Source organism: Gopherus flavomarginatus, chromosome 10 (assembly GCF_025201925.1).
Source record: "Gopherus flavomarginatus isolate rGopFla2 chromosome 10, rGopFla2.mat.asm, whole genome shotgun sequence".
Classification (NCBI taxonomy): Eukaryota; Metazoa; Chordata; order Testudines; family Testudinidae; genus Gopherus; species Gopherus flavomarginatus.
In genome coordinates this window covers 72,659,649-72,674,870 of record NC_066626.1, presented here as the reverse complement: position 1 = coordinate 72,674,870, position 15,222 = coordinate 72,659,649, and the positions used below count along the sequence as shown (strand labels likewise).

Below are 15,222 nucleotides of genomic sequence, written 5' to 3'. Positions count from 1 at the left end.
TTTCGCCGCCCTAAGCACAGTGTCATGCCGTGGGGGGCGCTCTGCCGGTTGCCAGTCCCACAGCTCCGGTGGACCTCCCGCAGGCGTGCCTGTGGAGGGTCCACTGGTCCCGTGGCTTCGGTGGAACCGCGAGACCAGCGGACCCTCCGCAGGCACACCTGCGGGAGGTCCACCAGAGCCGCGAGACCAGCAGACCCTCCGCAGGCATGCCGCCAAAGGCTGCTTGCCTGCCGCCCTCCCTGCGACCGGCAGACCACCCCCCCAAGCATGTGCTTGGCATGCTGGGGCCTGGAGCCGCCCCTGGGTTTCACATCAGGGGTTTTGGTTTAGGATCATGCCCAGAGCTGGTAGAAAAAAGGTAACTATATTTAGCAAAATACTTCAAAAGAAATAAATGGGATTTTTTTTGTTTGAAATAGTTAAACAATAAAAATCCCTTCTTTACGTTTCCTGACAAAATGTAAGACAAATTAGGATTTTTTTTCAAGTAAAACTAAAAAGAAATAGAAACTTTTTGAACATTTGTCAGAAATTACATTCAAATTTTTTAGTTTTGAGCTTTCAGTGAAAAACAGGAAATTTCAAAGAAATTGACATTCTTTTGTGAATTATTGTGATTTGGGTTAAATACCATTTTTTGACAATTTATTTGTTCAGTTGAAAAATTTCAACCAGCTCTACTCATCTCTAGTTCAGGGCAAAATAAAATATTTTTGTTTGATCTATTTAGACTTATTAAAATGCTGATGTTTCTGGGTGCAGCTTACACTATTGTCTTAAAAAATACCATAGCTAAGGGACCAAAAACCAATCACAACCCTTCCTCCCCCAACTAACCACCTTCACCTCCCCTCTGCTCTACCCTCCCCCACACACCCTAGCACTTCCAGAAAAGCAGATAGGCCATGGAACATGACTTGAAGGTTTCCAAATTCAGGCTCTGGTGAAACCATACATAGGTGCTCAGATATGATGGCGATGATCTATCTAAGTACTAATAAGGTCTCCACTGTAGTATCTGAGCACCTCCAGAAGCTTATGGATTATCCTCACAAACACCCGCGTGGAAGATAAATATTCTATCACCCCAGTTTACAGATGGGAAAAATAAGTGGCACAGAAAGATTAAGTGACTTGCTCAAGATTACATGGCCTGTGGCCGAGCTGGGTGTTGAATCCAGAGTTCCTAAGCCCCAGTCCATTGCTTTATCCACAAGACTATCTTCTCTTACGTTGAGAGATAGACAACAATGGGACGCGCATGCCAAAGGTGAGGACCCTTCATGGAGAATGCCCTGCCACTAGCCCCCTTTCCTGCTTAAAAATGGGAGCTCTTAGTTCAGGCACCTCGGCTGATCAGTTACCATGTCACTAAGGTACTCTGGTCCCAAACCACTAGGAGAGAAAAATTAAAAGAGATTAAAATTAGAACCTCAGGTCTAAATCCCTTCAAATTTCCAGGGAGAGTGTGGCTGAATCTGAGTCCAAGCCAGACGCTTGAAGTCCTGGTTCCAGGCTCAATCCAGACTTGAAAGATGTTTCTTTTCAGGTTCCAGTCTGCATGCATACTTTCCAGGAGACTTTGATGCTAGACAATATTTGGTCCTGCCATGAGGGCAGAGGACTGGACTCGATGACCTCTCGGGGTCCCTTCCAGTCCTGGAGTCTATGAGTCTATGCTGTCCAGTCCTGAATCTGGACCCCACTGAAAATTCAATCCTGATCTGAACACCACATCCTTAGCTCATGGCTAACAATTAGAGGTACACATTGATTTTGTGAAGGAGGAGAAATTACCCCCATCGCTCACCTTTTTTTACACATTCCCAGTAGCTGCCATCTAAAAAGAACTTCTTTGCCCATGGTTCTTGCATAGCAGTAAGGAAGTACCCATGTGCAGAAGATACTTAAAAAAAATGTTTTTTATTACTTGACTAGCACCAACAGTGCACTGCATGTGTTGCTGGCAGGCCCAGGCACCTACAATCTAAGTAGACAATGGACAAAAGAGGATTGGGTGGAAAAAGCAGCTACAGATTGAAGGTTGAGGGTAAGCCCACGTACTGATTTATTTCCCCCTTGGCTTGCTTTCTTTTCATATATGTGTACACACAGCTCTCTCCATGATTTCAGCAGATGGCTGGGCTTGTGTTATACATGCCTCCTTGAAGAAGACTATTTCACTTAGATTGTAAGATGAATGGGGCCTGGGCTGTCTTTTTGTTCTGTATCTGTACAGTGCCCAGCACAAAAGGGTCCAGGTCCATGACTGGGGTTCCTAGGTGCTGCAGTCATACAAATAATCAATATTAAGGATCATGAACAAGGAGTAATGGTCTCAAATTGCAGTGGGGGAGGTTTAGGTTGGATATTAGGGAAAACTTTTTCACTAGGAGGGTGGTGAAGCACTGGAATGGGTTACCTAAGGAGGTGGTGGAATCTCCTTCCTTAGAGGTTTTTAACATCAGGCTTGACAAAGCCCTGGCTGGGATGATTTAGTTGGTGTTGGTCTTGCTTTGAGCAAGGGGTTGGACTAGATGATCTCTTGAGGTCCCTTCCAACCCTGATATTCTATGAAGAAGGGATGGGTGGGTCAGACCAACTTAGGGAAGGGCTTTGCAGGCATATGGGGAAAGTGGAAGAAAACCTGCCGTTGAATGTAGGAGAATAACATGGAGATGGCCTTTAGTAACACAGCTTGGGTGCTGAAATCAATGGGACTCCTCTATTTGCAGGAGCAGGCCCAATGTAGCGATGCCAAGAGCTGTCATTAACTGGGTTAATTATATTCATGTTGCTAGGACCACTGTGAATTATGTTAATAGCCGCATCTGGGGAAATTACATCTTCATTAATTGGTCCTGATTGCTTTTGGCTGGATGTGATTTTTTTGGCTTTAACATACAGCGTAACAATTATTGTAATCAGCCCATGCAGTAGATGCATAAACAGTCAACCATCAACTAGCCCAGCTAATTAATTCTTGTAGGCTCTAGAAATGGCAAAGGCCTGTTAGATTATTGTGACCGGGGTCCCAATGGGAGCCAGCGGTGGTCACTCAGTTAGGGTGAACTGCAAAGAATGGGGCAGACAGTCCCCCAAAAGCTGGTGGATATTCCAATACTTAAATTTACCAAGCCAGCATAAAACAGCTGCTTTATTACCTCACTGGTTACTCAGAAGCCCAAACAACACAGTTCCCTTAAAGTGATCCAGCCTCAGGCCTCCATCCAGGTACCTAAGTCAAATATGATGATTTCTGAAAAGCTTATTTCATCATATAAAAGAAAAGGTTCTACCAATCCCAAAGGATTGGACACATCTCCTCCCAGCTTATTGAATGTTTCAGATCTGACCCAAATACACGCTACAGCCTAAACTAAATTGTATTGAAAAACAAAAGAGAGTATGGTTAAAAGAGCGATAAACATACAGACATGAGCTCAATTCACTGAGGTTCAGATTCATAGCAGAGATGGTGAGCTTTGTAGTTGGAAAGAGTTCTTTCAGAAATAGTTCATAGATTACAGTCCAATGTCCAAACATCATATTCAGGGTGGACCAGCAGAACTGGGATCTCAGTCTTGCGACTCAAAACTTCCCCCGATGAAGCTTAAGCAGATCTGAGATGACAGATTCAGGACCCAAGGATTTTTTTTCATGTCTTTTGACAACTTGGAGTTCAAATGGTAATTAACCTTTGAAGGAGGTTCATCACCGGTACTTAGCTATAGAATTAACATAAGGCAATTTGCTTGTTCCTCCACCATTCACAGGACATTTCAAAGAGAGATGAATACCAAGATATCCCATGTTTACAATTAATTTAAATGCTTGGATGTTCTTTTGATCTCTGAACTATCAGAATACAGCATAGAGCGGGACTTTTGGTTACATTATCAACCCTACTAATACATATGAAAATACACAAAACCACACACATTATCTCCCCAGTCTTTTGAGGGTTATTTATTCTGCAGGATGTTTAGCCCTTTCTAGCCATGCGTCACAGTCATCTTCTCCCCTCTCTCTTCTGTCTCCAGCCAGTGAAGAGTTGTTTCCGGTGCTTTGTCTAGTAGAGTTTTAAACATTACCCTGTCGTTAAAAATGACAACATTGTGGCCTATAGCCATAGAGAATGCCATGGACAGATATGACGTCTGAGCTCGAAAACAGTGAGCACCATTTGAGGCTTTGGGGCACAGATTCTGGGAACAGTTACACCTTGGTCCTCTTGGTTCAGTTACAGTAGGACTGTTGCATTTTAGCCCTGATTCAGCAAGGCATTTAACCTCATGAGAAATCCCTTTGATGGCACTGGAACTACGCACATGCCTAAAATCAGACATGTGCTTTCATAGTTTAAGGCCAGAAGGGACCATTAGATCATCTAGCCTGACCTCCTGTATGTTAGAGACCACTGAATTTCACCCAGATAGCCCTATACTCAGCCCAATGATTTAAGTCAGGCCTGGGGAGACTAAACTGTTGTGCGCCACAGTCCAGAGCAGAAGAGGCCGCGGTGCCCCCAATATCCAAGAACCCTGTAATGGCAAGGAAGTGATTAGGTGAGATTTACCCATTTGATCCATACCCGGGGCAGTAGAGGAAGAAGGAAAAACTCCCAGGTCCCTGCCAATCTGTGGAGGGGGAAAATTCCTTCCTAAACACAAATCTAGTGATTGATTTGACCCCGTGCAAGTGAGCAAGACACATCAGCCGGGCATCTCAAAAAGAGGATTCTCTGTACTACAGCAGAACCCTGCTCTACCCTGTCTAGTGTCCCATCTCCAGCTGTGACTAATCTCTGATGCTTCAAAGGAAGGCAACAAAACCCCAACCAAACCAAAAAAAAAATACCCAGAATATATCTGACCAATTATGCACTGGGTGGTGGAGGGGAAGAAATTCCCTGCAGGTAACCAATTGAACACCTGAAACATGAGATTTGATTACACCATTGTCTTAATCCAGAGCTGCAAGTGTTATGAGTCTGTTGACAATTGTGACAAAGTTCCTCCTCTACCTTGGTGGGTCCTGCACTTATTGGCAGATTTGCTCACCTCAGTGATCCTCCCCATAGTCTGGGTCAACTCCTCCTGTGTCTGATCAGGAGTTGGGAGGTTTGGGGGGAACCCAGGCCTGCCTTCTACTCCGGGTTCCAGCCCAGGGCCCTGTGGATTGCAGCTGTCTATAGTACCTCCTGTAACAGCTGCATGACAGTTACAACTCCTTGGGCTACTTCCCCATGGCCTCCTCCAAACACCTTCCTTATCCTCACCACAGGATCTTCCTCCTGGTGTCTGATAACACTTGTACTCCTTAATCCTCCAGTAGCACTCCTTCTCACTCTCAGCTCCTTGTGCCTCTTGCTCCCAGCTCCTCACACGCACTTCCTCTCCTCTGGCTCCTCCCCGCCTGACTGGCATGAGCTCTTTTTTAAAACCCAGGTGCCCTGATTAGCCTGCCTTGATTCGCTGCAGGTGTTCTAATCAGCCTGTCTCCCTTAATTGGTTCTAGCAGGTTCCCGATTACTCTAGTGCAGCCCCTGCTCAGGGAACAGAAAACTACTCATCCAGTGACCAGCATATTTGACCTCTACCAGACTCCTGTACCCCACTGGTTTGGGTCTGTCACACAATGCAGGCAATTCCATTTGCCCCATGAAGACTGAGGATGAACCAGGGGGACTCCTAGATTAACAAATGCCAAGGCTAGAAGGGACTACCATGCCCACCCACCTGAGCCCCTGCAGGTATCAGCTGTAGAATTTCTCCCAGAAGCTGGATTAAAGCATAGCTTTTCGAAAAATATCCAATCTCACTTCAGACTCCAAGCAGTGGTGAGTCTGCCACCTCCCCTGATAAGCTCTTCCTATGTTTAATTACACTTAATGCTAGGAAATAGCATCTTATTTCAAGGTTGAATGTGTCTAATTTCAGCTTCTGGCCACTGGACCTTCTTATGCCTTTTTCTGCAAGATTGAAAAACTCCCCATTATCAGCTCTTTCTTCCATGTGTAAGGACCTATATACCCAGAGATCAAGTCCCCTCTCAACCTTGTTTTTGACAAACTGTAAGTTGAGCTCCTTGAGCATCACATTATAAGGCTTGTTTTCCAGCCCCTGGTTCATTTTTGTGCCCCCCATGCCTGAATTCCCATCAGAATTTCCACATCCTTCTTGAGGTGTTGGCACCAGAACTGGAACACTGGTCTCACTGGTGCCGCGTACAGAGGCAAAATCGCTTCTCTACTTCTACTTGATATTTACCTTTTTATACATGGAAGGATCGCATCAGCCCTTTTGGACCAAGCATTGCACTGGGAGCTCGTGTTGAGGAGATTGTCTAGGATGACCTTCTAAGTCCTTCTCTGAGTCACTGCTTTCCAAGACAGTCTCCCACCCTGTAGGTATAACCTGCAATCTCAGTTCTCAGCATTTGGCTACATTAAAACGCATGCTTCAGTGCTTTTCTGAATCAGGCCTCTAACCCTAGCCATGTTTCCACTCAGAATAACCTAAAAGCTACTGACAAAGCTTCTTAAGAAGTTGTGCCCCGCACAGACATTATCATCTTGATGGTTGCTGCTGGACAGAAGATGGGAGGATTCTATGTGGAGACAGAAGGAACTCTTGGATAAAATGGCAATGGGCTATGTGCAGAGCAGAACATGGATCTCTGTTTTGCTTTCAGTGTAGCTGCAAACAAGGAATTAAACTACGTTGCAGTGAACTATTGCTACATGACAGAAAGCACCGTTTTTAGTTAGGGCAAGGATTCTAATCTCTTTTGACAAAAGACAAGCTCAAACAATACAGAATACCAGGCAGAGGTAATATATTACCACTCACGAGGAAACAGGCTAAAGCTCCTCATAAGTTATAAGGGGGTTCATTCTGGGCTGGCAGTAGGTTGTATTATGGCCCTTCCTGCTCTGCCTTTTATTTACACAACATCATTTTTCACTTTAATGGTGGTTTTTCAGTCGGCTTTGTAAAGGCAGTTACTAATTGGATTGGAATCGTAGGCTTTGCCAGGACTCAGAACAAGGTTAAATGAAAATGGTGAATTTTGCCATCTAGCATTTCTAAGCATTTTGAATAGCCGTCTCCTGAGCTGGGGGGCAATGGGGGAGGGACATTGTAATGATTGGAAGAGAGAAATTTAGCACAGGAGTTTAACCCACGTGTTGCCTGGAAACTCAGATGTGCTCTCCAGTTGCAGTGATTCGGTAGAATGCCAGTGTATAAGGGGTTAAAACAGAGCAGCAGGAAGAGAGGAAAAATACCCTACAGCTTTTTGCAAATAAACTTTACAGCCTTCCTGGGGTGAGATGTGCTTTCTTTTTAAGAATGTGGGTTTAAATGTTCTCAGCTTCCATTCTTTGGGAAAATGGGATTTTTAAATTGATTTTCTAGGGTTGCAATACCGGTTGGAACACTCTGAAAAGATCTCCTTTCCTAGGGCTTTGGAAAAACCAAAAAAGCAAAGTCTACCCCCGAACACTACATATCAGGTTTTACTGGGACATCCCAGTACACGCTTCAAACTTCTTTAAATAGGGACCTGTCCATTTATTTGCCCGCAAGGTGCCACGTGTCCTCTCTAAATAAGTAAATGCTGCTAGGCACAGGCGTACTAGAAGCTTTAGTAAGTGCAATGTAGGTCTCAGGCAAAACTAGATGTATTAAATATAGCTCAAGCCCTTTGCCTTAATGCTGAGTTCAAGTGTTAGCTAAAAGCGCCCAGTAATCTAGTCAACAAGACTTGGTGGTCCTGGGTTCCTAGTTTATCCAAACTAACCAACTCAGTCATATGATGCGGCAACTTCATTCTCAAAATAACTGCAGCCCAGATATTGAAACTCTCAGCAGCGATGTCACATTTTTAGCTACACAGGGGTTGTCGAGACTGGAAAAAGGTTGAAGTCAGGCTGGACCATGACCTTTTCCCTAGCACAGGTGAAAGGTAATGCTTTGTACCTCGACTGAGCTGGTTAAGGTCTACCCTAGCTCCCTCTCCAGATACAGTAATTCTGTCTTCCGTGCCCATTCATATTTTGGATTCTATGTTGAGACTGCCAAGGTATAAGAGAGAAAAACCGCTGAGCAGATGGATTAAATAAACTGGCAGGTGATTTAGAGAGGTGTCCCCTAGGAATGTAGCCAAAACTGAGTTCCTAAATCTTGTGTATTTTATTTAAAACAGGAAGGTTCCTTTCTACCACCTTCAACTATTGCAATGGGTCGCACACTGCAAAATCCTTCCTTATGGCCCCGGTCACCACAATAGACTGATCTTGGTTCCAGTGAATTGTCAAAGACATGCTGATGATCACCGGGGCTCCGTGTGGGGCTTTGTCTGCCTATCCGCATCGCATTGCAGGATCAGATTCCTAGTTAGGAGAACAAGAGAGACGAAGGTGAGAGGTAGAAATACAGGGAACTGATTAATGACATGAAGTAAAATGGTAACTTGTGAAATGACGCTTCTGCAATGGAGAAAAAGGTTTACAAGAAGGGAGCAAAAATTCATAAGAAACCTAATTGATTGGGTGTTTTTTTTTCCCCTAAAATGTGTGACTGTTTTTGCAGCCATCCTAAATAAATTCAGCTCCCTTTGTGTTTGAGGACAGAAAGTTGCTAGTGCTGTTTTAAAGAGCCTGCAAGGGGAATGGGGAAGTTTATCTTGCTTTGATATAGGAGTTTTCAGCTCTTGTCATCTCCTGGTACGTTGATAGCTAAATTATCTCACTTAAGTATGCAAAAGTTAGCTTGTCCTTGTCCAGGCATTCCGAGGTAGCTTTAACAGTGATAGAGCAAAACTTCTGCATTTGACTGTGGTCAGTGGCAGTAAGGTGCCTAAAGAACTTCAACAATGCCGGCCTTTGGAGCCTATGTTTTACTGAAAGTCAATTTTGAAAATGGGACATGGCCTACAGGATTTATATGGCTTTGCAGCTGTGAGTGGAACAACACCTAAATACCTTTAAAAATCTTGGCCTGTGGTCCTTTTTGGGAAATCTCTCTTCCTTCTACAGGTCTTGGCTATGCACAAAAATGCTGTCCCCCAACAAGACAACATGAGTTTTGCCATTGATGTCAATGGAGCTACGATTTCATGCAAAGTTACATGGACTTAACTAGAATCTGTTTTTATATAGACTGAGTTAAATCAGTGGAAACTCCTGCAAGGCCATTCTTAATTTGATTTCAGTTTGGTTTCTAGTAATTTAGCTTCACTAAGTAAGGGATCAACACAAGCGAAATTGCTATAAACCAGGCTGAAGTCATATTGAGTGTCCATTCAGAAACTGGCATTGATTTAACTAAAACAATTTTAAAACACCCTTTTAGTTACACTGGTGGAACTGTGTGTGTAGACTGGGCGCTAGAAACATTAATTAAACATTAACCCTCCAGACACCATGAGTGATGGTACTTTTCTGGATACTGGCAGAACTGCTTGTCTGCTTTACTAGGCCAGAAAAGCCGCCCCCCCCAACAGCTTGATCCTATGAGCTCCCATCCCTTTCTGCTGCTCCTTATGCCTCCCACAACCTCCTCCAGCAGGAATGTCCTGTCAGTTGCTCTGACTCCAGTCCTCGCAGCCAGCAAAGTCTTCCTAGGGAAACCCACCTCTCACACACACTACTGGAAAAGAACCCTGCTTCCCTCCCACTATACTCAGAGAAATGCACCCCTCTATGAGCCTGCTTCCACACCTAGGGAGACATCCTGGCCTCCTCCAGTCAATGGAAAAAATACTGCTCTAAGTGATTTTGCAGCCAAAATTTGCAGCCAGGGAGCAGGGGCTAAAGTGATTTTAAACCACATTTATGCCTTCCCAATCCTGGGTTGCTCCAGGTGTTGGAGGCCCCAGCAGAACTTAAGAGAGCTCTGGGGCCTATCTCAGCACTTGGCGGCCTTCTTGGACTACCTTATGGGCTACAGCACTGTGCAAAATCCCCACAATGCTGCAGCCACACCCTTGGTACCAGCCTCCTGCCCTACACCTTGCACACTCCCTACGCCAGGCTGTGCGAGAGCCATAAACCATTCTGAGGACTTATCTCCTATAGTGCCAGTGCTGTATATGGAGCTTTCAGAGCCCTTTTCACTTCTCTGGCCCTTTGGCCCAGGGGAAGGGCCAGAGGGAAGGGTGAGAACTGTAGTTTAAGGGTTAACCATCATGGTACCTTGATAATGGTATTAGGGTTAGCTGTAGCCACTTTATAACCACTACCTTATAAAATCTTTACTTGGGTAAGGATAGGAGATATCAGGAAATCCATGGTCTACATTCTTTTGAAGTAAAAAATATTTTAATTATGGTATAGAAAAATAGCTAGAACATTGGTCTTCACCTTCCTTAGCCTTGGGGCTATGAGGACTCAGCTCTCACCTCATTATCCAAAGTCATTAAAAAGGTCAGAACCCATTTTGTTTAAACACTCTTAATATGTAGACAGTTATTCAAACTCCTATGTGCAGGCACATGACGAGAGTCAGAAATCATGGTCTTCTGTATACTCTGAATTAGCTCATGGAACTGTAAATTTCCCTTATTAGTCCACGGGCCATTTGCCATACATGACTCCATTCATCTGTGGTAATTTTTCTCTCCATAACCACCTGCACTGAGTATGACTCTGATTTTTATAGTCTGCCTCTGAGACATGAAGCCCTTCTGGTGCTTTTACCTAGCATTGTAAACAGATCTGCTCTGGCCTCCCCAGATAACGATCTCTGACTGTAGCCTCATCCGTTAATCATGGTCCACACCTGGCGAGACATAAAAATGCTGCTCTCTGCGGACAGATTGAATGTTTGTTTAGAGCAATGAGTGATGTGTCTCTCTCTGGTCTAATGCATACAATTCAGTGCTGTGGCAATGGCTTTTTCCCTGCTATGCAGACTCTCTTAAAGGTAGGCCCTCCTGTACCAATATTTGGCTTTTTGCCTTTAGAGGAGATCGTGTTAGGATCTTTAGGAGTCTAGAAGCCTTCTCAAGGACAGACATTCTGAAAGAGAGAGTTGGGAAATCTTTCACGTTAATATAAAAAGCCCTAGCCCTGTGATATCTGAAGTTATCTTTGCTATAGAAAAAAAGAACTTTTTCTAAGCAAGCTTAGACATTGCCGAATGTAGTAGCCCTGCACCCAAGGATCTGCTCATTCTTCCCACCCCCTGTGAATGTACCCTCGCCCAGATATAAAAGCTTTCTTCATGAGGATTTTCACTGAGTGTATTTGAATGAAACATTTACAGTGCTCTCACCTTATGCAAATGTTCCCAGCAGCAGCCTCTGTCTGTGCCCAATGCCTGTGGTCAGGCTGAAAAGAAAGCAAATGCAGCAATGTGACAAAGGGGATAGAGCTTCATTAGAGTGTGGTTTTATTAGGAAAAGTGACTACGTAAAAACTGCACCTTCTTACTCTACAGATCTGCTCCTAGGGTGCCGCGTGAGTCACTAACGGCAGCAGATGCAATAAATTTCTAACTTCTTCTTACACCCACTGGCATGGCATCACCAACACACAGACCAGTAAATGAAGTGGATTCTACTCTGGGTCATTCATCAACAGAACAGTTTACTAACTTCCAGTCTGTCACACCTGTGCGATCTCACTGAGGGCATCAAACAGACGGGGCGGGGGGGGGGGGTTGTATAGATATAACAAGTGACCTAATTTGGCCTGCAATCTTTGTGAGTGGTAATGAAGAAGAAAAAGAACCCGTCTTGGTTCTGGGGCCATGGTTGAATGTGCAGGACTGGGAATTAGATAAAATAGGATTTTACTTGTGAACTGAGCACATTTAGGGCAGAGAGAGACAATAAATACAAGAGTCATTTTTCAGAAAAGAAACACATTTTAAACTCTGCTGAAATTCTTAATTTCCCCTGAGCATGCTCAGAAGTGACTTTTCCCAACTGCTTATAATTTTATTCTCTAATTATAATTCCCTCCCTCCTCCCAACCAAATGACAAGGGCCTAATCCTGCAACCCTTGCTCATGTCAGTAGTGAAGAATCTGACCCCCAAATGACCAGTAAGGATCATATCTCTGTACCATTTCAAATTTCCACCTCTATTCATTTTTCTCTAACCCTGTTCAAAAAGTGTTGGTTTTTTTTTTGTTTATTTTCTTATGACTGGAAAAGTGTTTCTCACCCCAATATTATGATGAATCATTTACATAGCCGTAGCACTCAAAGGCCTGAAGCAGGATCAGGGCAACACAGAGCTAGGAACTGTACAACTGCAGCTGAAGAGAATCTCCACCCCTATGACTTCCATAACTCAAAAACAGTTGGAAAGTGGCTTGTATGAAAATAGCACCATGGGGCAGAGATCAAGCCAAGAAAATTTCAGGCCAAAAGATTGGGTGCTTAAGAGAACTATCAATGGGTAAAACAGGGTAAAACTGGAAACCGGTTTGTCACCTTAACAACTGCAGATGTTATTCCAAAAAGAATCTGGCTGAAGCTATAATTAGGACAAGTGCCATTCTGAAGTGCTGCCGCAGGTCAAGCAAAGACATTAAGCATTTCAGGGGAATTTTAAGTGACTTTCCCAACCGTGTTTTATTGTAATGTTCTTGCGAAGATCCTCCAGCTAGACATATCCTATGGTGAATACAACACTGAGTTCACCATGTGTTAATCCCCCAAGACCATGCTTCAGAGAGCAACACTGTAGCTTCAAGAAGATTCTGCACAGCTTCTAAACTTGTGAACAGGCCCTTGCTGTGGACCAGAGAATATAAAATATGCTTTTTCCAGGATATACAAAGATGGATTTCCTCCCAACTTCCCTGGAAACCTGCTGAAAACACAAATCAATGAGTCTAAAATAGCCCACTGTATGAAGAGGGATTCAAATTTGCTATGATCCGAACAGCTGCTCAGAGGGTCTGAGCCGAGGGAGGACTGCAGAACTTGCAGCACTAACATTTTTTCATATTTCATATGGAGTAGCTGGTTTTCATGCATTTTCCATTTCACGTACTATTCCTTTCCTGACTTTTTAAATCTGCATTGTAAAACTATCTTCTTCACTATATTTCTGTGCTGTAGCCCAGCCTACCTGAGGACCACCTCCTGCTCCCTGTAGGTTCTTTTCCCACCCCACCACAGAACTTTTTATTGTTGAGAAGGGATATGGTGCTGGGTGTAGAACTTCTGAGTTGGGATTAGGTATCTCCAAGTACTTATTTCTGTCTTAACAGTTATCTCCTGCTGAGCAAATATCACAACCTATACTAGATCATCCTCTTTATGACCCAGTTTGCTTAATGGCTCTTCTATACACATCCCCCAATCCCTTGCATTGTGTTGGGCTTCCAACGGTAGTTGGCCTTTCACTGATCTCATCATCAATTATGCCACACATCATGTGGAGAAGTTACAATGAATGGGCCTGATTCACAACTTGAACCCAGGTGGTGGAATGTCAGACTGGAGAAGGGTGCAGATGAATAAGCCCCACACATTCTCCCAGCGTGGGGCTGGAGCCAGCCAGCACCGGCTGGAGAGAGAATAGGATTAGCGTACCAAAGTAGTGCATGATTCAATACATCTCCCAGGCAGCTTTGGCTCGGAGACTGAAGCTGCCCTTCTATCTGATAGACGACAGCTGTTTTTCCCCTGGGATGAAACTTCCTTTCGGGTACACTTATTGCTGTGTCTGCACCACTGAATCAAGCCCAACATTCCATGAAATGCTGAAGTGGATTAATTACATCCTACTCTGTTGTTTTCCAGTTTTGACCATGGCCATAAAGTACTGGGTGCTACAGGATCTTAACTCCCCACAGTTATTGCCTTTCGCAGGATTACGCGTGTTTCAGTGACAGGATACTCTGGGACCAAGTGCTGGTGCTCACCTCAGCCGTAGTTTTTTTGCCACGTACTGAGTATCTGTTGTCCAGATGTGTATCGGTTTCTAGGCTCCACTCATAGATTCATAGTGTTTAAGGCCATAAGGGACCAACAGATCATCTAGTCTGACCTCCTGTATATCACAGTCCATCAGCACCACCCAGTACCCACACACTAAACCCAACAACTGAAATTCGACCTAAGTATTGCAACCCCCAAGAAATTAGACTATTATAGACCCACGCAGAGAATAGGCGGCATAGAAGTACACCAGTGCCTACTGTCTGACTCATTCTCTCATTAGCCTGTGCATGAGTTTGTTTGGATCCCATATAAATTGAGGCTCCACATATCTGTTACAGGTTTAAACTAATTATTATGTTATAGGACACTTAAGATACAACACGGTTCCAATTTATAGAGAGTAACCCGATCAGGGGACAATTGTGTAGCCGCTGGGTATTTTATATTTCTAATCAGATGGATCCCAAAGGGGCTTTGTTTTATCTCTCTTAGTTGTCTCTGCCTAATGTTATTTATTTATTCTTGTTTCAGCTATTCATTTTTATTCTGCCATTTAACCATCTGAAATATGGTACTGGTCTGGGGCCTAACATGCATTCCCAAGCATACTTGTCTATATCTAAAAAAATATGCAAATTTAAAAAAATAGTAAAATATTCAATTACTAGTGAGTTAAAAACCCCAGAACGAGCCTGCCAGTTTCTCTTTATTTTAGAAATGATAAAATACTCTATCAAACTCTCTCTCTTTCCAACAAGAGACTGGCCACTAAACTGATGACTTGTGGATTAACCAAACAATCTAATAAGTCATTTGTAGAAATGCCCATTTGTGAAGAGTTTGCAGTGCTGTCTGAATCTGTTTGATCTGCAAGTGTTTCGCAGTCATTACTCATTACTGATTGCTTCCCAGTGCAGCGTGATTTTCCAAAATGTCCTCCTTCATTTTCGCTGAGAAGGTCTCTAGAGTCACTTTCCACTGCTCCTGCCCCCACTGAGCTTGCTTCTTGAGACTGTGGTAATACTGGAATAAGATGCACCCCAAATGGTATTTTCTCCAACTTTTTTGCTTTAACCACTGTAAAACCAGCTTCCTGGGTTCCTGATTTATAGTCCTCTGGTTTGGTGTTGGCTTGTATTTTCCTTCTTTTACATGAAGATGCCTCCTTCTCTGTACCATGGGTGCTGCGATCTCTGTCCTCTGATACAGTTACCGTTTGATATTCTAAATATGCAGATATTGCTCCATTTAAGTACTGAAGATTGATTTCATGGGATGTTGCCTCAACCTAAAGAAGCAAACAAAAATAAA

At 43.7% G+C, this 15,222-nt stretch overlaps 1 protein-coding gene across 4 annotated transcripts in view; it reads right to left on the bottom strand.

Moving 5' to 3' along the window:
* Positions 1-11,856: 11,856 nt before the first annotated feature.
* Positions 11,857-15,222, bottom strand: part of HSPBAP1 (HSPB1 associated protein 1) — a 64,679-nt gene continuing 61,313 nt past the window's right edge. For all 4 annotated transcript variants that reach the window (XM_050917087.1, XM_050917089.1, XM_050917088.1 and 1 more), the window contains one exon: positions 11,857-15,199. In XM_050917087.1, the coding sequence (XP_050773044.1) occupies positions 14,645-15,199 (555 nt within the window). In that variant the 3' untranslated portion in view covers positions 11,857-14,644. The remainder of the gene's footprint in view (positions 15,200-15,222) is intronic.